A 16,734-nucleotide genomic window follows, 5' to 3' on the forward strand; every position below is an offset into this window, starting at 1 on the left:
AAAGGAGCTTTAATACGGGTACCTATATCCCTATGTGATCTAAGGGAGGCTTTGCAGAACATGAAAAAGGATAAATCACCTGGCATTGACAGCAGTCCTCCTGAATTCTCTCTTACCTTTTGAGGCCAGTTAGGTCCCCATCTGCTTTAAATTACACATACTGTCATTAAAAAGGGTTAACTGTAAAGGGCTGCTAATATTACCATTTTATTTATTTTACAGAAAATTATACAAATATACCCTAAACTGTGACCTGTCTACTCAATACCTTACTATTTGCCAAGGTTTTTTTTCATATCTAGGCACATATATGAACTCATTAGTACACCAATATCAAAAGGGATTTGTAAAAGACATCTAATAAAGTTCACCACTTCATCGATATTGTAAATGCAGCTACAGATATTTCTTCACCCTGTGCCATTCTTCATTCTTTACTAGCTAGATCCATCTCATGATTTTAGTCTCTAATGCACAACTAATTTGAAAGCTGTGCTTAACAATCTTCGGCTCAGTTTTATCTGTTGTTCTTCCAATACAAGACCCCTTCGGCCAGACCAAATCATGAATGTTAAATTTGCAGAACGTGAGACCCACTATATACTTTATATGTGATCATATGGAATGTGAAGCAAACAAATGTTAAATTCTTCACTCTGGTGTGAAAGATGTGGGTGGCTTAACCAATTCTAAATTCTAATTTACTGTATCTTGTTAAGAGAACTTGCTATTCTGTAGTTTTTAGGGAATTCTGATCTGATAGGTCCCCATTTATATTGGGACATTTGGGTTTACAGAGAGAGAGAGATTTAACTGCAGGTTGTATTCTGGTTAGTTTAGAAGGCTGCTTAGCTCTTCTTTGGGCCTTGGTTGGAATTATATAAAAGTCTGACTTAATAACCATCGGGTTTTGTCTAGGTGGTTAGAACATTAGGCCTCTGGAGGATTTATTTGTAAATTTGTACATAGTGTATTTGTTGTTTTTTTATACCTTGTGTAGTTTTTGTGTGTATTGTCATTTTTATCATTTGTTTAACTAAGTGTCCCTGAATTACTACTCTTTTCAACAAAGCTGTGTCTAAAAACCATTAATTCACATGTCTCTAACTGTATCAGCCGCTTGGGTATATACGTGGTAGAAATTATTCGGGGGTTATAACTATTTAATTTACGTGTTGAATAACCTGCTCTTTTATTTCCTGATATTCTGCATTTTTGAAACCCCAATTTGTAAAATATCTGCAGTTGTTTTTTTTTTCTCTATATTGAAATGTTCATGATTAAGATTTAAGTATTAAAATGGCAGCAAGCACTGCCATAGAAAGTGAAATATATTAAAACTGAGAGTTAGACCAACCATATCATGCTACATGGTTTAGAAAGTAATTGTACCAGAATGTGGAGTGTTTATGGAACTTGGAGAAAATACCAATATGTCTAAATGTATAATTTTGTTGATCAATTTTGTTATTGGTCTCACAAATGTGAGGTTTCTTCTGTTTTAGAAACAATATCTTGGACAGAATTCTGTACTTTATTGACTCACTTTCTTGGCCTGTTGTGTAGGAAAAAAGTCCAGACTTGGACTGCTTGCAGTCACATGTGTCATGGTCATCATCCCTCCTCTACAGGGCGCTCCGACCTTTTATTATAAGTTTCATTATTATGTGCACCTGATCCTGTTTAACCCGTCACTAAGTTATGTGCCTCCTGGACTCAGCATTGGAAGATGAATGCCCGGAAGCCCACCTACCAGCGGGTCCAGGAAAGACCCGACGGCATAGGTTTCATTACGGCGTCCTGACCATCTGGGTCTGGGGCTCGGAGTGCCTGGCCTTGTCATCGTGTTTTTAACTTCCCTGTTCCAGTTCCTGTTGCAGTTCCGACCCGTTTCCTGTTTTTAACTGTTTGCCTTGGATTGATCCCCCGGCTACCTGGACTTTGGACTGCACCCTGTTTTTCCCTTTTGGACTCCCACTGGATGTGTTCGCATGCACTCCCACTTGCACCTGGATCAACATCGGCACTGCCCCCTGTCAGTTCTCCCATCAATTCCTCTCAGTTTTTTCCTATTGTCCTTCTCCAGTCTCTTCCGGATCATACCATCTGCATAGGGTTCTAAAAACGCACTACACGGGAGTCCAGACCGGCTCCCGTTACACATGGTTGGAAAAGTCAGATTGCCAGTTTAGCTGGAGATGATGAGGAGCCAGAAAATCAGTCAGTGAATATGAGTCCTGTTCTCAATTTTTGTAGGTTTGTTAATAAGAATGACTAAATTTAAAGGAGCATTTAATAATATTGTGATGGAATATTTGAACTTGAATACTTGGATCAGGGGATGATGAGTATGGCAGGGTCTTGATCAAGTTTCTTACTTGTATTGCTGTCCGCCAGCATTAAGAGGTCAATATAGTCTCTTAAAAAGACACTTATTAAGCAATCATTCCAATTTGCAACCTATATCATCTCAATTAATTGTTAAATTACTACACACACTTTGTGCATAAGCACATGGATTAACAGCAATTTACTTCATATGGTTATTGACACTTAATCATGTACCCATTTTATTAAATAGTATCAGATTTGTGATACAGCCATGTAGCAATGAATTAAAATGATCATCAAGATCATGAAATCAGAAAATGAGTGCAGTAACTTAATGAAGATAGAACTGTGTAACAGAATCTGCCCATGTGAAGATAGTTATTTTAGCATACACAGAGTTAACAACAGTTTTTGTAGTGTAGAAACAACAGAAAAGATAAAAGCAATCTTTTGAGAAGTATACTTCTATACAAATGTACTAAGAAAATTATGTTTTGTTGTCCCTTATCAGACTCAAGCATATAGATGAGCTTATATTTAGATTCTAGTTTTATACGTATTCACAGTTTATATGCTGTTCACCTACTGACTGTTTAGATTACATTGCATTCACAGAAAGGATAAGAACAACTTTGCAAAAGGTTAGGTGTCTCAAATATAATGTGATTGAGAACTCCAGGCCCTCAGATGATGAGTATGAAATGCCTTAATATTTGTTTGATGTTATATGACTTTCAAAATGCATTTAACTTCCTGTCCAGTTCCCTGCTGGAATACAATGACTTTATTATTATGCTAGACACCAATATACACATTCTGCCGTATACTGTACTTAACAGATTGAAGTAAGAAGATATGAATGTGTGGTCTCAGGCAAAATTTGATGCGTGATCCACAATTAAATAGCTTTGTTATGGTAGATATACAGTGCCCTCCAAAAGTATTGGAACAAAAACCTAAAATTGAGATTTCCCTGTTGTATAAACAAGAAATTGAAATTCACATACAGTATCAACTCAGAGTAGTATGCAGCATCTGTGACTGGCTACATCAGTAAGTGTATAGATGACATCACTGTCTCCAAATCCACCATCACACAGGCCAACCACAAGCCATTGCTGTCTGCAGAGGTCCATGCACTGCTAAGAACCTGTGATGCTGCATTCAGATCAGCCGACAGGGCAGCCCTCAGGACTGTGAGGGCCAACCTGTCCCGTGCCATCAGGGAGGCAAAGCGCTCCTATGCACAAAAAATCCATGGCCACTTCCTGGACATTAGAGACACACAGCACATGTGGCAGGGCATCCAAACCATTACTAATTATAGGACTACCCCACGTGTCAGTGACAGTGATGCCTCCCTCCCAGATGTGCTGAACAACTTCTATGCACAATTTGAAGCGATGAACGTTGTGCCTGCAAGGAAAACCACACTTCCTCCCAACGATCAGGTGCTTTGCCTGTTCGCAGATGATATAAGGAGGACACTAGCCAAAGTTAATCCACGTACGGCTGCTGAACCTGATAATATACCTGGTTGCGTGCTCAAGGAATGTGCAGAATAACTAGCTGACATCCTCACAGATATTTTTAATATCTCCTTGTGCCAGGCAGTCATCCCTGTATGCTTCAAATCCACCACTATTATACCAGTGCCATAGAAGTCAGCCATATAAGAATGGTGTTCATTAACCACTTCAGCATTTAATACAATCATCCCTCAGAAGCTGACAGAAAAATTGAGCTTGCTGAACCTTAACACTTCCCTCTGTAACTGGATTCTGGACTTTCGGACCAAGAGACTTGGTTATAACATCTCCAGCACCATCACAATGAGCACCGGAACCCCCCAGGGCTGTGTGCTCAGTCCACTTCTGTTCACATTGATGACTCATGACTGTACTGCCAAACACACTTCAAACTGCATCATCAAGTTTGCTGATGACATGACAGTGGTGGGCCTCATTATTAACAACGATGAGGCACCATACAGAGAGGAGATGGAGCAACTAGTGGACTGGTGCACAGACAACAACCTATCTCTTAATGTAAACAAAACAAAAGAAATAATCAGTGACTTCAGGAGGGCCCATGCCGATCACTTCCCACTGTACATCAACGGCTCCCCTGTGGAGACAGTTAGAAGCACCAAGTTTCTTGGTGTACACATTACAGATAACCTCACTTGGTCCCTCAATACCACCTCCCCAGCCAAGAAAGCACAGCAGCGTCTATATTTCCTGAGGCAACTGAGGAGGGCAAACCTTCCCCCACCCAGTCTTCCCACTATCTACAGAAGCACCATTGAGAGCACCTTGACCAGTTGTATCACTGTTTGGTTTGGGAATTGCAGCGCTTCAGACCTCAAGACCCTGCAACGAATTGTGGAAATGGCTGAAAAGATCATTGGAGCCTCCCTCCCTTCCATTTCTGTCACCTATCGCAAACGCTGCTTACACACGGCCTCCAGTATAGTGTATGACCCCTATCACCCCTCCCATAAACTCTTTGCCCTCCTACCACCTGGGAAAAGATCACAGTGTACGGGCTAGCTCAACCAGACTCTGTAACAGTGTCTTCCTGAAGGCTGTCGGGCTCCTCAACACCCAGGAATCTTCTTGCGCCCACCCCATTTCCAGAAACATAATTTAAATCCCCCCAGTGTGTTGTGTATATTGTATTATGTGTTGCCTTGTAATTTGCACTATGTGTACACTGTCTACAATGTCTATGTCAGTGTCCTATCTGTCCTGCCTGTATTTGCATCGTGGACCAGGAGGAACAATATTTCTTTCCACAGTATAGCTGTATATGGCTGGAATGACAAATAAATGTGAACTTGAACTAAAACAAATTATGCTGAGTCAAAGTTCAAAAGGTCACCTTTAATTTTAGGATATATTTTGCAAACACACTTAATCATTATTCAATCAAAGCATGTTGTGTTGTGTTCAGTCCCACAAAATATAAGTGAGCATAAGTATTAGGACCCTTAACTTTAAGCAAATTAAAGAACTGAAAAGGTCGGTTTTTGTTGCAAATTAATTGCATGCAATAACTGCATCAAACTTCCATACCATTGACATCACCAGACTCTTTGTTTCTTCACTTGAGATGCTTTGCCAGGCTTTAACTGCAGTCTCAAGTTATTGCTTGTTGGTTGGGCTTTCTGCCTTCAGAACAAATTAACACATTTCCTTTTAAACAAATAAAATGCATGCTCAGTTGGACTCAGATCTGTTGATTGAATTGGCCAGCTTAAAATGTTTCACTTTTTTCTGTCTGAAGAGATCCTATGTTAAGCATACAATATGTTTCAGGTCATTGTCCTGCTGCATAATAAAGTGCAGCCCAATTAGTCTGGTGCCAGACTTTTTCTTACATTTGCAGACAAGATTTGTTTGTTTATCTCTGAACGCATCCTAATACTGCCATCTTCAGCTTCAAGTCATCAATAAAGCCAACTGAGTCTGTTCCAGAAGCAGCCATACATGCCCAAGCCATGATACTCCCTCAACCATACTTAGCTGAAGAAGTGGTATGCTTATGTTCATTAGCTGTTCCTGTTTTTCTCCGCACTTTGATAGATGTTTATTTTGGTTTAATCTGTCCATAAAATCTTGTTACAGAACTCCTGCTACTCATATCAGTATTTTTTCCAAATTCCGATCAAGCTCTTCTGTTCTTGCTGCTTATGAGGGGCTTAGACCTTGCAGTACAGCCTCTGAATTTTTCTTGGTGAAGTCTTCTACAGATTGTGGTAGTTGAGTTTGCATCCCCACACTCTTGAGATTATTTTTGATTTCACTAACAATACTTTTGGGGTTGTTCTTTACACTTAGAAATATTTTTCTGTCACACACTACATTTGTCTTTTTTGGACACCCTGTTTTCTGTGTGTTCTTGACTCCTCCAGTTGTTTTGTTTTTCTTAAGAACATTCCAGATTGTTCATTTCGCAATACCAAATGTCTTAACAATTCCTCCGATGGTCATTTTCTTTCCTCTCTTTTTCTCTTCTTTTCTTTTCTGTCATAGTGAGGTCTCTGGTTTTTATGTTGGTTTTTGCTGACATGCAAGTGAAAGACTTCAGAAGCAATTTCAAAAGACCTTAACCATTGCTAGACCTTTTATGTGTGTGAAATTGTTGCAATGTGTAACCTCTTGGCAAGTAGAAACACCGGAAACCCATTTGTCCAAATACTTATGCATGTAAAATGTGGGGGTTGAACAAAAAACATGCTGTTGTTGTATAATGGTAAAACATGTATGCATAAAAAATACCCATAGGTAAAAGGGGATGTGCTCTGCTCTTGTCTCATATTTATCTTGTGATTTGATATCCAAATATGCTGCGAGTACATCTATAATGGACTAATCTGAACTCTTGTCCAAACATTTTTGGAGGGTACTGTAGATTCTATACTTATTACTTTAGCCAAAAAGTCTAGATAAAGAAAAAACACTACATTTGGGGTGTAATTATTAGAGTACCACAGGAATTCAAGCATAGACCATTGCACAACCTAATTTGTATCAGTTAAATTCTGGCGTAGTTATTAAACTCATCACATTTACAGAGGAGGATGAACTAACACTGAAGAAGTAGCAAATTAAATTGAAATATTTAGGTAAAACTCAAGACTGGACAAAGAAATTGTAGATAATGTCTAAGGTAGAAAAGTACAGGTTTTGCATACTGGTATTAAAACAAGCTATAAAAAGCTATAAGAGGCTTATAGCTCAGATTATGTGTTTATGTTAACACAATTTACATATTCTACACAATGTGGGGAAGCAATATAAAATATACAGATGCACCCATGTAGAATGCACAAGGTGTCAGTCAGTATATCACATAAGGTGCCTTGGTATGACAGACAGCACTCTGTCATAAAACTTTTTTGTTTTTTTTTAATAATCCGATGCAGACTCTGATGCACTACTCTGTAAAACTGGCCAGGTGGTGCAGTGAATTCTTAAAGTCAGACAAATCAGTAGAGTATTGTTTATTAACCCATTAGTGCTTTCCTGTACTAATTATACTGTATTCACAGTGTACTAGCAAAAATGTCATTAAATACAATAATTACACACATGAGATACTTTATGTCACAGTGCTCTATAACACTATCAGAATGATAATTTTTTATTGTATACAGTATAGAGACTTATTACTAATTATGTATGAATTATAATTAGAAAACAAATTATTTAATATTGTCATTATTAAAATATATACACAGTGGTTTAAAAAATATAATTTTCAAAAGCACATAAACACATTAAGATTATGTTTTTTACATAAATCCAGAGTAATATAAGTTCTGAGTAGTGATTTGAATGACTTTGTTAGTCGTGTACTGTATGCTGCAAGGTTTTTCTTTAACTGAACACAGCTTTGATATTCTTGTTTTAACTATATTTTCCATGAACATCCTCTTCAAGCAGCTATAACATCCGTAATTTTAATTATGGGTGTTTTTTATATAATATTTATATATTATATAATGTTTATTTTGCAGTGTAATAGAAAATGAAATGTCAGATTAAATAAACACATCACTAAGCAATGTTTCTAGCTTTGTTAATAATGTAGATACAGTACATGCACTGCCTGCTATGCAGGAGACCTGAGTTTGATTCCCAGCCAATGCACCTTATTTTAACTGCCCCTTGGGGTTAAAAAAATATCTATCTCTAGTAATCATATATAATAATTAATATGTATGCTACTGTATGTCGACTTTTATTAATTTTACCTAACACAGTGTTAAACATTAAACTAACACTAATAATAAGAGCATCAATAATATGGATGAACCTGCATATCATAGAGCTACTGTAGAAAATGTGTAAATTGTGCCATAGAGGGAGTAAAAAAACAGTTTTACAGGTCACTTAACCACCAGCCCAACAATCTCCAGAATGATGAGAGAGACTATAGAAATGTAAAGAAACCCCTAAATGGAACTCACAAGTTTTGAGGTTTTCACAATTTCTGAGGTTTCTACAGATCCAGCCATTCTAAATGCGCGAAATAGGCTGCGTCAAAACACGGTAGGCGTGGTGCATCACAGTGCATCATCACACATCATAGCGCATGTTATGATAATAGTATCTGGAATCACCTTGTAAAACCACCAGGTGGAGCTAATAAAGCTTAACATCTCATGTACAGCATTTGAGCTGTCACCACAAAATGCCCGGTTTCGAATCCCGGTCACTGCTGAGAGACAATCTTTTTCCAATTAAGAATTTAAGTTGTATACTCTTTAGACTTTTAATAATTTTAAAATGTGTATACTATACAGCATGTTAATCATTAAACATTAAAAAGTTGGTATATTTTATAAAAGCAAGATCTCTCAGTTGGACAAAAGTACACAACCTTCCACCTTCATCATAACTAATTTAATTATTCATAAGTATTTCATTTATCAAAGTCTTTTTAACTTGGTAACTTAAATGGGTTTTGGTTTTAATGTATTTGTTCTAACATTATTAAGCTTATATTGTGTAATTTCATGGTGACAGCTGGGTTCAAACCCCCCACCTCCAGCATGCAAGGCACACGCTTAAGCCATTATGCCACACACATAATCACAGGTGAATGAGTTAAACTGATGCAGACATTTACAAAGAAAGTGTACTACTGTGATAATTTGAGCTACATCAATAAAATTATATAGTTATTAATTTCTTTAACTATAGAAATATGATTCCATGTTATATTCCTTATTAATCAAATTCATGCGTTTTTTTAATGCAATAACAACCGCAAATAGGAAAGGTTAAAACATTACAACTTTTTATGAAGTATATAAACTTAATATAGTCAGAAGGACCATGCAAAAACATTTCCAAAATAACCACAGTATGTAACCAAATGAAAGACTTTGATGCTTAAAATGTGTAGGAAGAAAGTGGGACACTGGTGTGTATTTTTTATTTAAACTACCAATACCTGCTATATACAGTTTACGTAATATGTTTATGTTCCTAAATTAATATCGTTTATGACCTTCAGATGCATTATGCTCCTCTTCTTTTCATGCTCAGCTACTAAAATTTCCCTTTAGTTGTAAAATTCCATATAAATATTCAATACTAAGCGGATTAAAATGTGCACAGTAAAGAGATTAAATGATTAAATTTTTCACTACTAACCAATGCACCACAAGTGCCCCTGTCGGTCATTTGGCCAGGCAATCACGTACCGCAGTACGGTGCGGTGGTGCACGCGTAGTTGCCCGCGGTACAGGTTTGTACTGTGCATTTTGAATGGCTGCATCTGTAGTTTCCATAATATTTACTATTTTAGTTTTTCAAAGGAATGTTTATAAGCTAAAGGAAAACTCATGCTGGGAGCTGGGTTTGAACCCCCAACCTCCATCATGCGAGTCACATGCCAAAGCCATTACAGCAATACGCTGCTTGACAACTTAAACTGTAGCTGAAAGGGGCAGGAAAAATGTTTTCAAATAATCACAGGTGGGTCAAATTGATGCAGAGAAACTGGACTACGGTAATACTTTGAGCTTTATGAAAATAAATAAATTTTTAAATATCGTTATTAATTTCTTTAGATATGCGATTCCATATTATGTTCCATATTCATCAAATTCTAAAAGGAATGCTTTTTATAGTGTAATATATTTATATTCCTAAATTAATATCGTTTATGACGTTCAGAGATGTTATGCTCCTCTTATTTTTATGCTCAGCTACACCAAAATTTCCCTTTAGTTGTAAAAGTCTATATTAATATTCAGCATTAAGCGGATTTAAACATGCACAGTAAAGAGATTAAATGAAGCAATTGTTTAACTAACAACCATTCCACCACAAGTGCTACCTGTCGGTCATCTTTGGTCAACGAATCACGTATCATTTCAACCTGCATCCCAAAACCTGGATATGGGGTTTTACTGTGCATTTTGATTTGCTACATCTGTATGTATCTTTACTAATGCAAGTACTGTAATTAGGGCTGCAGTGCTATAGGTCCAAACTGCAATCTTATCCATACAATAAGGTATTACCACCTTTTAGAAGGCAAAAGAGTGGCATCACAAAGCATGTATCTGTACATATTAACTGTACATACACACACATAAATACATTGCAGGGAAGTTGTGAAATTAGTCAATTTCATTTCATGAAATGCCTAATTCCTAATAATGTGCAATTATTATCTCAAGTTAAAGAATATTAAAGTTATTTTCCATGTGAAATTCCTGTTTAATTTTATTAAATTCACATTGCTTCCAGTTTTATCACTTTGATATTCAGTTAAATGTTCTGCAGTACTTCTAAGTTGCCTATTATAAACCATCACAATCAGATACATTTCAGACAAGATCCGGTTCAAATACTTTTGTTTGAGAAAATTTCAAATAGATATTAATTTTAAAGTATAGTTGCTCATACGATATTTTTAATGCTGTCATTTCATATAATGCCTTGGAAGTGAAGAATATTTCAAATTCTTCAAAATGCATTGCAAATATGTTTTAAATACTGTAATACTGTGATTCTTATTACATTCCTTTAGATGAGATGATGTAATAATTTCCATCCACATTTTATCAATTATGGTTGTTTCTGCAAATTGAATTTTTGACTTGCATTTCAGGCAACTTGCAAGTGAATTATACAAATACAAATTAATTCAAATAATCTGGAAAAATATCTGTAATTGCTAACTCCACATTACTACAGGGGTTTATTTGTTCATTTATTTGTATTTGAAAATTATTTGTATATGAAATACAATGCTTAAAGAGAGTATTTCCTAAAAAACTGTATTCAAAGCATTTTTCGTATTCGTTCCATGTATTTTTGGGACTGTTTTTGTCTCTCTAATTCCAGCTAATCAGGAAATACTGTATTATGAAAGATACACCTTTTATTCTTAACCTTGTTATATTTTTTATTATAACTGAAGTTCATAATTTAAAGTTGTCAGGATAACAAACTACAAATTTCAACCTGCCTGCATCTGTAAGATGTCAATACAGTAAATTCATACAATTATACCCCAGGTTTTGAGCATATTTAAAATTGTCTTCATCAGTGTAGCAGTCTGTCTATATGGTTAGGTTGTCTTCCCACATACCAGGCAGACTGAGCACACCAAGCAAAATATAGAAATAATATTGTTGCAATGTTGTGTTTGTCTGTAATTCCTAATTATTTTAGTGTTAACCGAAGTACTAATAGCCTAATTAAAATTAATAAAAGATGTTAAATTTAATTAAATATTAACTATATAATGTACTAGAGGGGATAGTTTTATGCAAAAGTTTGGGCACCCCTGGCCAAAGTGTTCTGTTGATTTTCTAAGTGAAAAGAAGTTAACAACCTCTGCAGCGGCCAAACTTAAACTTGACATGTTTCTCCAAATATTAATGCACAGTTACTATTTATTTGCTAAATTTAACAGATTGAAAAAGTATGATTGAAAAAGTAATGTGGCATGTGCAAACGTTTGGGCACCCTTCCAGTTGATCCACTGGTGTTATTTTTTTTGTAAGGGCTCAGAACTAAATTTGTTAGGCCTTAATCTAAGTCAGATCATGACAATTCCAGAATTTAATAAATTCTCTGACTCTTCGAACCTCTCAGGGTGTTGTGCTTACACTCAACAACCATGGGCACCTCTAAGCAGCTGACTGAGGATCAGAAAATAAAGATAATTGACTCTTACAAAGCAGGGGTAGGCTATAAAAAGATATCTAAATGCTTCCTGTTTGCAATTTCCACTGTCCGAAATGTCATTAAGAAATGGAAGTTAAGGGGAACTTTTGAAGTCAAGACAAGATCTGGAAAACCAAGAAAAATCTCTGATAGAACCGCTTGCAGACTGGTCAGAAATGCAAAGAAAAACCTCCAAATCACTGCAAAGGACCTGCACCTTACCTGCGATCTTATCACAAAAATCAACATCTGAAGTATGCAACACAACACTGAGATAAGCCAGAGGCATTTTGGAACCAAGTGCTGTGGGCTGATGAAGTAAAAATTGAACTCTTTGGCTACAATCACCAAAGGTACATTTGGAGAAAAAAAGGAGAAGCATTTGAAGGAAAGAACACCTTGCCAACTGTTAAGCATTGGGGTGGATCTATTATGCTTTGTGTTAGGTTGTGTGTCAGCCAGTTGTACAAGAAATATTGTGCAGGTAGAGGGAAGAATGCATTCTACCAAGTATAAAAAAATCCTGGAAGCACAGTCAGTGAAGAAAGTGAAGTTGAAAAGAGGTTAGATATTACAACAAAACAATGATCCAAAACATACCTCAAAATCAACCATGACTTCAAAAGGTTAATGTTTTGGAATGACCTTCATAGTCCCCAGACTTTAATATTATTGAAAATCTGTGGGTAGATCTCAAACATGCATAGCATGCAAGATGACCTAAGAATATTTCTGAACTAGAAGCGTTCTGCAAGGAAAAGTGGGAAAAAATTCCTAAAGCAAGAATAGAAAGACTGTAAGCTGGCTATGTTACAACCCCAAGTGTCTAGGGGTAAAGGGGTGTAACATTTAGGATAATTCTTTTGGAAGCAGGGGTGGGTTTGGTGAGGGACTAGGAAGTATGATAACAAGGGTAAGGAACTAGAATGGTGCCAAAGAAAAGAAAATAAGAAACAAAATGGAGCTGGCTAGGACAGTGAGGGAAAGCTAATCTGACTACAAAAGAAAACCCGAAACACACATTCTTCGGCGTCTTCAACACCCTAGCTAACCTGCACTGACTACCCAAAACCATACAAGACAAACGGCACTCACCCGTACTAAACTAGTGTACTAATACAAAATCAACTAAGTGTGTAAGTGTACCCAACAACCTAAACTAACCTTATATACAAATGTTCACACAAAAACACAAGTGAACCAGGAATACAAATAAGGGAAAACAAGAGTAATCAACAGGAGCAGGGTACAAAAGAACACAAAAGTTGAACATGTAACACTGGGGCAAGGTAACGGCAAAACAAGGATGAACACACAAACAAACGAAAATACAAAGAAACTAACAAAAAAACCAACAAAACAACAAAGCCGAAGCTATACGAAAACACACACACACACAAAGCAAAACAAACCAACAAACGAAGCCGAAGCAATAACCAGAAGCGAAGCGAAGCGAAGCGAAGCGATAACCAAAACCAAACGGGACCAAAGTCAAACGAAAGGCCTTTTCTTTCTGAAAGCCTCCATGCTATATAGTGAATAAAATGAGTTCTGATTGGCTGAGGGCTGATTGATGATTACATCATATTGAAACAGTGGTGTGATGGTTAGCCAATGGGGAAGGGAGAACAATCAAGGGTCAGCAGTGTGGACATAACAGAAAAAACACACACAGAACACACACTGGGACGTAACAGGCTACAAGAAACGTTTGGAGGCTGTGATTTCTGCCAAAGGGGGTATTACTAAATACTGACTGATAGGGTGCCCAAACTTTTACACATTTATTTATTTATTTCCCATCTGTTAAATTCAGCAAATAAATAGTAACTGTGCATTAAATTTGTTTGCTGCAGAGGTTGTGTTAACTTCTTTTCACTTAGAAAATCATCAAAACGTAATTTTTCCAGGTGTTCCCAAACTTTTGCATATAACTGTATATTAGTGATTGATATGTTTCATATATCACAACTGATGATCTATTTATTAAATGTCTTTTTTCACTTTCAGGAGTTACAACTGTGCTTACGATGACAACACTGAGTATCAGTGCCCGCAATTCACTCCCTAAGGTGGCCTACGCAACTGCTATGGATTGGTTCATCGCTGTGTGTTACGCTTTTGTCTTCTCTGCACTGATAGAGTTTGCAACAGTGAATTACTTTACAAAACGTGGATGGGCCTGGGATGGGAAAAGTGTAGTGAATGACAAGGTAAAGTATTTACAATTTGGAAATCTATGTGAATAATAAATTACTGCAGAATTTGTTTAAAAAATAATGGTACGTGTATTGACATAGCTATAACAAGTCACTAAAACACATTATTCCTTCAAATTTATATTGCTAATACATTATATTTTATATAGAAACAAGTAAAGTTTAATTCCATGCTGAAAAACATAAAAGGGAAACACAATTTCAGCTGTTGAGCCTTCTTCAGCTTCACAATCTTTTATATTTCATATATCTATATATGCTGAACTTCAAAATAAACCTATAATTCTATTTTTGCATCGCAGTTTTAGAATAAAAAAGGATACTATAGGATATCTGCAACAGACTAGCATCCCATTCAGGGTGTATCCTGCCTTGCACCCGTTGGTTACTGGGATAGGCTCCAGCTCCCTCAAGGCCCTTTGAATAATTAAAAATGGATGGATAAAATTAGGAATATTGATTAAATAAGTTCGTGTCATTTTGGTTAATTGATTATTAAAGACGACTATGATACAATGTCAAGTGACATTGACATGTAAAAGATCTATAAGACTGCCTCATAAGTGAGAGAGTAGAGGTGATTTGACTTGCTGTATGTCAGGTGAAAATCAAGAAAGACAAAACACAGAATGCAGCCAATATACCCAACTCATCAAGAAAACTATTGGTATGTTGAAGTTCAGACTAGGTGCTACAGTATGTCACTAACTCCTCTTTAAATCATTATTCATTTATTTGTTGAATTTATCCAAAAGAATGTATATTGTATCTATTTGTACAGCTAGGTTTTTTATAGAAGCAGGTTAAATTATGTACCTTTAAGAAGGATACAACAGAAACATCCTGTCCATAATTTGAATGCCAAACTTTCCAGTTATGATTCCAGAACCATTCCAACTACAACACAGCCACCACTTCATTTGCAAATGAATCTAGCTTTTTATGTAGATCACCCTAATTAATATCAATGAGTGTGGAGCAGACATACAGAATGAAATGCTAGTTGTTGTTAACAGTAAACCAATCAATGATACAAATGTAATCTTCTGAGCTGAGCTGGACTATCTTGTTACTGCAGAACTTTACTTGTAATATTTGATGGCAACTACAGATCAAGTCCTGAGACTTCATTTGCTGCTATTGCTGTGAGTTCACCCTCACTTGACAGCATGTGCTTTTATTCTGTTTGTCTAACTTTCTTAAAAGACTGGAATTTGGCATTTATTACCAGCAAATACACAGAGTCTTGTTCAGCCACTACAAGAGGAATGAGACAGAATTATGACAACAGATTTATAACTGTATTGCTTTTAGGGGTGGACACACTATATGAGGCAATGTCTCCCCTGTTGATAAAAAATGATAATAATCCTATAACCATTTCAATCAAATGTCAGTGCCTCTGCTACAAAAAAGATTCTGGCAATTTCTTAATAATAGTTTGTTGAAAGTATATTTTGGAGAACCATTTCCGCTTCTCCCTAAAAAATAAACAGGAGTCTGTCTCTGAAGTTTAAAGAAGTTTTTATTTCATCCACATGAGAGCAAAACACAGAGATGCTTGGGATATTTTTCTTAAAGTGATTAAACTAGAAGAGTCCTTAAATGTTTCTGTCATATTTCATCCTTTCCTCTGCTTATCTGATTGGCAGCATTCCAAGATCATGCTCATCTTCCTCTTGCCTGTTTACCAAAGATAACTTATTTTAATACAATTGGTTGCTTAATTTCGTAACATGGGTTCCTATATAACACAGTACAGAATTATATAGCAGCCCTTGTGTCCAATATTCTTACATTCCAGTTCAAACAGTTCTGTATGTCCACCTTATAAAGTACTGTAGCGTCAGCAGAAAAAAGTATGTACAGATGCAGCCATTCAAAACAAGGGGGCGATACCGCATTATTTTGCGGTGCGCTTGACGCAGCCTACCGCGAGTTACCGTAAATTTTTGAGAATCTCCGATTCACCATGCCTTTCACATGCTCATAAAAGAGATTGATTTAGGAACATAAACATATTACTGTATGCAAACTGTACTGTATACTGTATGTACAGATGCAGCCATTCAAAGTGCGCGGTACAGACACGTACCGGAGGTAATTGGCTACGGCATCGCACATTGTGACACACGATGACGCGCGGTACCGCGGTGCGTGATTGGTTGACCGACAGGGGCACTCGTGGTCCGTTGGTCTGTCGTAGAAAGATTTACATTAATTGTCTTTACTGTGCCCGTTTTAGTATTGAATATTTATATGGAATTTTACCACTGAAGGGAAATCTTAGTAGCTGAGCATAAAAAGAATAGGAGCATACTGTAACCCGTGTGAAGGCCATAAACGATATTAATTTTGGAACATAAACATACAGTATATGGCTGGTCTCGGTACTTTAAAGAAAACATACACACCAGTATTCCATTTCTCCCTAAACATTTTAAGCATCGAAGTCTTTAACTAACATGATACAGGAGTCAACA

The 16,734-nt window shown here is 36.5% G+C and overlaps 1 protein-coding gene across 1 annotated transcript in view; it reads left to right on the top strand.

The window, feature by feature from the left end:
• The window catches only part of gabra2a (gamma-aminobutyric acid type A receptor subunit alpha2a), a 322,305-nt gene that overhangs the window by 235,452 nt on the left and 70,119 nt on the right, over positions 1-16,734 (top strand). The window contains exon 9 of the mRNA XM_088933041.1: positions 14,043-14,245. Coding sequence (XP_088789167.1) covers positions 14,043-14,245 — 203 coding nt within the window. The remainder of the gene's footprint in view (positions 1-14,042; positions 14,246-16,734) is intronic.

Source organism: Atractosteus spatula, chromosome 1 (assembly GCF_055471065.1).
Source record: "Atractosteus spatula isolate fAtrSpa1 chromosome 1, fAtrSpa1.hap1, whole genome shotgun sequence".
In the NCBI taxonomy this organism is placed as follows: domain Eukaryota; kingdom Metazoa; phylum Chordata; class Actinopteri; order Semionotiformes; family Lepisosteidae; genus Atractosteus; species Atractosteus spatula.